This window comes from Lolium rigidum, chromosome 6 (genome assembly GCF_022539505.1).
Source record: "Lolium rigidum isolate FL_2022 chromosome 6, APGP_CSIRO_Lrig_0.1, whole genome shotgun sequence".
Classification (NCBI taxonomy): Eukaryota; Viridiplantae; Streptophyta; class Magnoliopsida; order Poales; family Poaceae; genus Lolium; species Lolium rigidum.
This window is the reverse complement of record NC_061513.1, coordinates 42,175,050-42,183,137: the sequence shown is the minus strand read 5'-3', so window position 1 is coordinate 42,183,137 and position 8,088 is coordinate 42,175,050. Positions and strand designations below refer to the sequence as shown.

At 45.7% G+C, this 8,088-nt stretch overlaps 1 protein-coding gene across 1 annotated transcript; it reads right to left on the bottom strand.

Annotated features, from left to right (window-relative positions):
* Positions 1–3,364: 3,364 nt before the first annotated feature.
* LOC124660692 (phosphatidate cytidylyltransferase 1-like) lies at positions 3,365–7,918 on the bottom strand (the record flags this gene model as incomplete). The annotated part of the gene is given in 10 exon segments (XM_047198514.1): positions 3,365–3,627; positions 3,708–3,791; positions 3,884–3,940; positions 4,030–4,158; positions 5,639–5,725; positions 5,820–5,867; positions 5,943–6,099; positions 6,799–6,940; positions 7,408–7,559; positions 7,665–7,918. Coding segments are annotated over 10 exon segments (1,200 nt in total), but the record flags the coding sequence as incomplete, so codon positions are not given.
* Positions 7,919–8,088: the final 170 nt, after the last annotated feature.

Below are 8,088 nucleotides of genomic sequence, written 5' to 3'. Positions count from 1 at the left end.
TGGCCGTCCGGAAGCAGCCCGCGAGGACCGGCACGTCGAGGACGCTACTAGGATGTGCTACGTGTTGTTGTGAACTCTATATTCATAAGTATCGATTTGTGAACCCTATGTCATTTCGAACCATGGTCTGTAATGCTATTTGTTGTTTGAATCTACGTGCTACAATGTGACCTATGAAGTGTTATATGTGTATGTCATGAAATTGCTACTTGTTGTGTCCAGTGTTGTACTCGTGAATCGTTGGAGTTTGGTAGGATTTTTCATGTTTTCAACACAAGTCCATGTGTGGCGCCCTACACACTGGCGCCACAAGTGCTAGTGTGGCGCCCGTGGCATCGGCGCCACACATGCCAACTTATATGAACCATTGGGTCGAAAACATCCAGGGGCTCCGGACGATAAGTCCTTAGCCGTTTTCGCGAGCCTCTATGTGTGACGCCCGTGGCATCGGCGCCACACAGGCTAGTGTGGCGCCCGTGGCATCGGCGCCACACATCGAGCCTCGCAAAACGGCTAAGTCCCAGAGGATTTGTCTCACAATATGTTTTGGGGGATTCCAAGTGCATGTGTGGCGCCGTTGGGAGGGGCGCCACACATGCTGCCACGTCCGGATGGGCGCACCGGCTCGGCCGGCGAGGGGGCCACGTCGGCTGGGACAGTGGCGCCGGCAGGAAGAGAGCCACATGGGCATGTGTGGCGCCCGTGGGAGGGGCGCCACACAAAAGGGTTAGATTGGTGAAATAGTTTCGCTGGAGGGTTAGTCTGTGCTTTTCTTTCACTTTTAGGTTATTTTTGTGTAAATCGCCACTTTACTAGGCAAGTACAGCCATACGAACTCTGATGAAGCTGCATTGCTTAGGGCATCTCCAACCGCGCGACCCAAATCGCGCCCGCGCGTCCGTTTGGGTCGAGCCGGACAAAAACGCGGCCCAGCGCGGGGACGCACCGCAAAAGCGGACGGCCGCGGCGTCCGGAACGACGCAAACCCGGCCCAAATCTGGGCTAGGTTTGCGTGGCCGCGGATGGCACGCGCTGGTCGCCTCGTCTCCCTTGGGCCCACCTGTCGGTGACCAGGGAGACTATTAAATGGGGACTGGAGGGGATCTGGACCTCCACTCCAGTCCCCACTCCACTCCCCGAGCAAAACCGCCGCCATGGCCCCGAAGCGACGGTTCGCTCCCGGAGCGAACGACGACGAGGCGAGCGGCCAGCCGCCGTCGTCCGCCGGCGTTGCGGCACCGGGAGGAAACCGCCGCGGCCTCCACATCGGAGAGGCCGCCCGCGGCGGTGCGGCATTGCCGCAACCGCCGCCTCCTCCTCGAGCCGAAGTCGGAGTCCTCGGAGGAGGACCCGGACCTCCGCGCCGCCCTCATGATCTCGGCGGCGGAGGAGGAGGCGCAATGGCCGCACCTCCATGCGGCCATTCGCACCTCCGAGATGGAGCGAGGCGGCGCGGCGGGGAGGTAGAGGAGGCGGAGGGCTGGGCGCTCTACGCCCGTGCCGCCCGGGCGGTGCGGGAGGAGGAGGGAGGCGGCGCGGCGGGAGGAGGCCGGGCGCCGCGCCGACGAGGACCGCCGCCGAGAGCAGCGGCGGCAGGAGGGACAGCGGCGACGCCGAGAGGCCGTGCGCCGCGCCGCGGGAGAGACGAGCAGCGCCTCGGGAGGAGGCGCCGCTCCGTGCGCCGGCGCAGCGCGTCGGGTGGCTCCGGACCCCCACTCGCGCGGGAGGAGGCCCTGTGGTCTCCGTGGCCGGAGTCCCCGCGCGCGCTCCAGCCCACAACAGCGCGTCACCGCCCGGGGTGGGACGACGACGACGTCGCCGACGACGCCCACAGGGGCTAGGCGGCGCACCGGCGGCCACCGCGCCGCCGACCTAACCCTAATAGAGGGTTTTAAATTTAGTATAAATTTAAAAGCCCATATAGGGGCTTCTTTTGTTAGTTATTTGCCCAAAATAGGCTATGTATAAATTTGCCCAAAATAGGGCATATGTTTTAATCAAATTTCGTTTAAATTTGCTTTTTTTCTTTTGTTTTCGTGTTTATCGGATTGTGCGATGCGTCCGCGCGTTGGGCGCAGCGCGCGACCCAAACGGACACGCGGACGCGGGCCGCTGTCCGCGTGTCTGGCCGGCGACCCAAACGGCCCAAAACGGACGGCCCAGCGCGTCCGTTTGGGTCACGCGGTTGGAGATGCCCTTAACCAACACATCCTCCACGAGTTATGAGTTTGTGAATTCCGGAATGTTATTGCAGTAGTTCGTTTGGACTTCATTCTGGGGAAGGTGAGTAGTCTGCGGCTCCTGGGGTGACACAAGGAGTTCGCATCACTGGAAATAGGATATGGTTGCTCTGTTTCCTTTTGGAAAGTGTCCGCTTACTTCCTGCCAGAAATTGTAGGCAAAATGGAATAAGAGAGAATATTCTCTATATACTCCATACCATAAGTAAAGAGAAGAGTTGCTAAAAGAACACTTAAAGAGAAGATATAACCTGCAAGAAATAAACTTAAAGCTTGAGTCTGAAACAAGGTGTCAAGGACGACGTGTCATTGCGGCTAGCAGGTGGGGTCACGTCTTTACTAGCCGTTGCTCCCGTCTTGCTGGCGCACCTGCCAACCCCATTTGGGTTCGGCCCAGGAGTGTCGGACGAAGAAACAGCCTTTGTTGGTCCAAAAAGGAATTAGGAATGATAATGTGAGTATATTATGATTATGTATAGTAGTAAAATGATAATGTGAGTATATTAAAAGGAATTAGGATAGTTTGTTACCTTATATGCTATGATGTGGGTGGGGATTTTTCTTTCTTTTATATGCAAACAAATCTAGTAGTAGTAGGTGTACAAGGCAAATTTAGTCACTAACAAGATACTTGGTTCTAACTGTTTTCGGCCAAAGTTTCTCTCGAAACTGTTAAAATTGAGAGAGAACAAGCCAAGTTACTTTGAAAAAAAAATATCACCATTATTTTCATTGTTTTTATTGGAACGATGTTTATGTTGTTTTTATGATGTTGATATGATCTAACTAGATGAAAGAATTGCCTTAGAATACAAAAAAAGTTTTAAACTAGCTCAACATCAACTAGATTCAAACAACTTTTCCAGCTCTTCCTTTAACTCGGGTCAGATCAAACTTTACTCTTCTCAAACTAGTGAACACTGGCATGCTACGAAAAGGATTATGACAGAATCATATCAGCAAATAAGGTACAAAACGGAAACCTGATTGCCCTGTTTTCTCGCATTCTCCAAATATTTGACGCGAGGCCAGCCAAGTCATATACACGGATAAGCTTGTCCAGCTCCATTTTTACAAGATCACAGATGCTAACTGAAAATGAGGGAATCGGTACAGAGGATAACTGGAGAGCAAATCACGAACCTAAACCCCATCCACACTCCATTCTGTACAACGGTTTGGATAAGGACATATCACTCTATCACGGTACAGTGGAGCTATGATGCTGTACATGAAGCTAGAGCTACATAACGAACCACACACATCGTTGGGTTGTGCTTTATAAGCAAGAAACTTCTCAGCTTTGAATAAATTGCCTTTCAAGGATCATCTCCCCAAGTTGCTGGTATAAGGATTTCTGCTCCTCGTAACTTAGGTTTCTTAGAATCTGGATGGACAAAAGTATAGGTGATGGATGAGAATCACCAAGGATGATAAGAGCATATGGAAGCAAGACACAACACTGACCTGATCCAAGATTGCATCAACAGAGAAATTGTGGGGCGAGATAAATGATTGGAGATATATGTATGCAAAAACTGCCATAACCATCTGGGAAAATGCACAGCAACATAAAAGAATTCAGCTAAACTACACAGGCCAGAAAATTGAATCATAAAGAAGTTCCTTCAGGTTCAACTTACTTGACAATCCATTCGATCAGTGATTCCACCATGCCCAGGTATACTGTCACCAAAATCCTATAAAATTCGTACATATATGGAATGAAACAGTACAGTCAATACTTCAATATTCCTGAAAGATGGAAAAATAACAAAGCAGTATGTACCTTTATTTTAAAAGCCCTCTTGAAGCCACTTGCGAAAAATCCTCCAAATGGAGCTATTATCGATGCAAACAAACCAAGGGCTAAAGCATGCCACTGCACGGGTAAAAGGAAAACTTCTTTCCATGGAAACTGCCAGGAGAAAAGTACAGATTAAATTCACAAGCATTGAATTCCGAAACTTCGGGAAACATGATACAAACCCAATGAAAAGACAATAAACTAAAATAAGTAGATTGTCAAGTTGTATTAGTACACCAAAGAGGAGAGGGATTTTATTGGTATGTAATTAGAAGAAAATAGCATGTTGCATCAATTGAGCGCTTGATCACATACACACGATGTGGTTGTGGTTGTTTAACCTTTCCAGAATCGGAAAGGGGATAAACGTCTCGACATTCAATGCAAGGTTTGACCTTACACAAAACTCCGTGGTTTGAGCAAACATGGCACATACATATAACGCTCCTGTGGATGCCACTTGTCAGACACATCAGCATACACAACAAGTCCCCTGCCGTGAACCTTGGTTCAGGATGATTGTTGTGCAGAGGATGGACAGATGACATGGCCTGAAGGGAATTAGGGTACTAGAAGAGGGAGACAGACTTAATTTTTTCTTGTCTAACACCAAGTGAACCCTCTCTAATTATCTAGAGAAGTCCCTGCCATAGAATACTAACAACACGACTCGTGCTCTACAGCTAACACGAGACTGAGACAAACATGGCTTGGACGCCAACTACTGGTACTAGTACACTAGTACAGTAAAAAAGCAAAGAAATCCATAAGTCCTGAGAGAGTATACTCTATCTGGACAGGTCAATATTCTTTCTTGGCGCCACTGCCGGCGTGCTCTGCAAATGACTGGCTGCTGCTGATCCTCCTGAACTTGCTGCTGCTGTCCACAATATCCTTTCTCTCGTCTCTCCCTCTCTCCCTAACACCAGTGCCGCGAACAAATGAATGCATCACCAGTGCCAATGGGCCCACTTTCCTGTTGGCATCCATGAGAATACACTACTGAAACTAGTTTGTGGCCACTGTCAAAGATGCCTATGGTCGACAACTCACCCCAAACCTGCTCACAACTGATGTGGATTCCCATATAGCCCACATTTCTCCCAAAATAGAAAAGCTGGAATTACCAAAGCAAAAAAGCATGTCTACATAAGCAAAGGGAGGAAGAGAAGAAAGAAGGAGGCGCAGAGTCTAGCCAAAGGTGACAGCAGTACTGATGCCAGATTCTTCCACACTGGGAATGACCTGGACAGTGTTTGGGATCCTGAGGGAGGGAAGCAGGAAGGGAGAGGAATGGAGAAAGAAAGAAATGGAAGGAGGAAGTTTCAAAGTAACATGTGGGCCCACCATATCTTTCGGGTTATATGCTAATTGGTTGATATATCATCGGAAATAAACTTGCATGTGAAACCTCACACTGACCACGTAGGATCAAAGCAAAGTAAACTGACTTAGGTGGGGGCATCAGTGGGAGCGGAGGGTGGTAATCCATGTTGAGCTTTATGGTAATGAACTTTGTAAGCACGCGAGCAGATAAGCCTATAGTAGATAAAAATTGGTATAAGTAACAATTTGAAGAGGATGCTCTTACCCACTGTGGCACCCAGTCGCCCAAAAAGTAATGCTCTGGCTTGAACATCGGAGCAGGATCACAATGAAGCCACCCTGTTGACAGGTCCTGCAAATATTTCCATAATAAATTTAAGAACAAATTCAACAGCCTAGTGATTCGCAGGTACAACTGTCACGTTCTGAAAGACATAATAAGTCACCTTTCTTGGACACGTCAACCATGGGAAATGACCCATTACATTTGCTAACTGCCAAAAAAAGGGGAAAAGTGAAGCATGCTAATAATAACATCTAAAGTATATTAACCAGGGCTTTCATCTCACCAGAAAAGCAGAGACTATAGTTGTCACTGATGCACCAATAAAACCTTCCCATGTTTTCTTTGGAGATAACTTGATCAATGGTGTTCTCCCGAGAAAAAACCCAAATAAATACGCAGCAATGTCATTGATCACAATGAGCGAAGCGGGAAGAAGAAACCTGCACAAAGCATAGCATTGAATATGTATGGAGCTTGTGAAATGCACAGGCTGAAATATCAATAATAACTCGCTTAATTAGCATGCATAGAACCCAATTGGGCAGTTTATTGAGCAATTCATACTATATAAAGTAGCTTAACTTAAGCACAAAAATCAAAATTCTAGGTCCCATAATAATAGATAAGTGCAAATGGAAATAATAGCCATACACAAAAATCAAACATGGTTTAGCTGTTGCACCAGCACTCCAATAGTCCTATGTTTTTTCCCTTTTTATTTTATCTTTCTGGTGGAGACCTCAAGTGGTGGGTCCAGATACAAACACAAATTACTACTAGAACAACAATTTCTTTTTTTTTAACGGGAGAACAACAATTTCAAAAAGGTCAATATGGACAACATAGTGATGTTACCACTGTAGTTAAAGTAAGAACAGTAGGCTACAGATTTTGTGAAGGCACATAGGGTGGCAGCATGGGGAAGTCCTATTAACTTCAAGAGGTTCAGGATTTCATGACAAAACTATTTTTTACAGCTGTAAAAAAATTACGCATCTTGAAGTTAGTTCAACAACTTTAGGTGTTATTTAGGAAAGAATAACTGCAAGTTAAAAGTCATAACTGCATAAAAATACCCAAACATTTCAGTTAAGTCAGTAAGTCAACATTGCAAGAAGTACTCTGACAAGGTGGCCTACCAGAACATCCCTTCAAATATATTTGCCACAGTGAAAGAAGACTGCGCAAAAACCGTCAAAAGAATCATGTGCGTCCAGGCATACTGTTTGAACTGATAATTGTATGTCTTCTTCTTCAGAGTCAAAATAAACCATACAAATCCTGGATCATGGCAATTACATATTACTTCTATTGCAAGATATGAACTAGAAATTAACAAGACAGGCAAGTTGCGAGGGGAAGCAATATATCTAAGAGAAGCTCATGCAACCAAGCACATTAGAAAAATTAAAGAAACCAAGCTTTTGCAAATCATCATGTTGTTCAGATTACTTGGGCAGGCCTGTGTTACACAAACTTTAAATTCTTGACATATGAAAACCCCTAATGCGCACCCAGAATAGGTAAGATAATGTAGAACCTCCATTCCTCCAATATTTAGACTAGCAGTTCAACAAATAAAACAATTCCACTATAGAAGTTCAAGTGAATAGTTCAATTAATAAAATAATTCCACTATAGTATCATGTAATAACTCGGAAATATTCTTAATGCAACATGAAGTTTTTTAATGAATCATCGTTAATAGACATTATTTACTGCACACAGCAAAATATACTGAGGCTTACCAGCAGTATAAAGAAAATAGCAAATAAACATCTGATACTTGATTAGGCCACTGACAAGCTTAAACAACAAGTGATCTGATGTTACTGTGTTAACAAGCTCCCGACTAAGAAAGCGGCCATAAGTAAACAACATAGCCGTGAAGAAGAAGTGCCTGCAAAGAAATGATAAGGCTTACTCACACAAATCATATGCAACAAAGTTATTGACAATTTTCCAGTTGAAAACAACAGCAGCATCAGAATGACCTAGAACCTACCAATTCAGCAGCCTGAACCCTGGCAGCTGTTTCTCTTCACTGGATCTTCTGAGTAGGTTAAAAAGCTCTGTTGCCATGAATATTTGAATCACAACCACCATGGCCCAGACATAGAGATGGCCCATATAAATTACAAAGACAAAGCCTGCAATCATCCACAAAGTAGAATATGTCCGGATAAGCATGGACTTGTACTTGTTCTGGTCGCTGACAAGCAAAGCGGGTCCATTGGCTTTATTCCCATCTGCCGAAATCTGAAGAAACATATAAGATTAGCTCCAAAAGAGATACTTAAGAGACGCTCCGTTATCAACAAATTAAATGAAGGACTGGTAAACAAGGTAACTGAGTAACAGCAGTACATAATCTTCTTTTATGCAGACACTTTTTTGGAAATTAAATGAAATGACTGGTAAACAAGGTA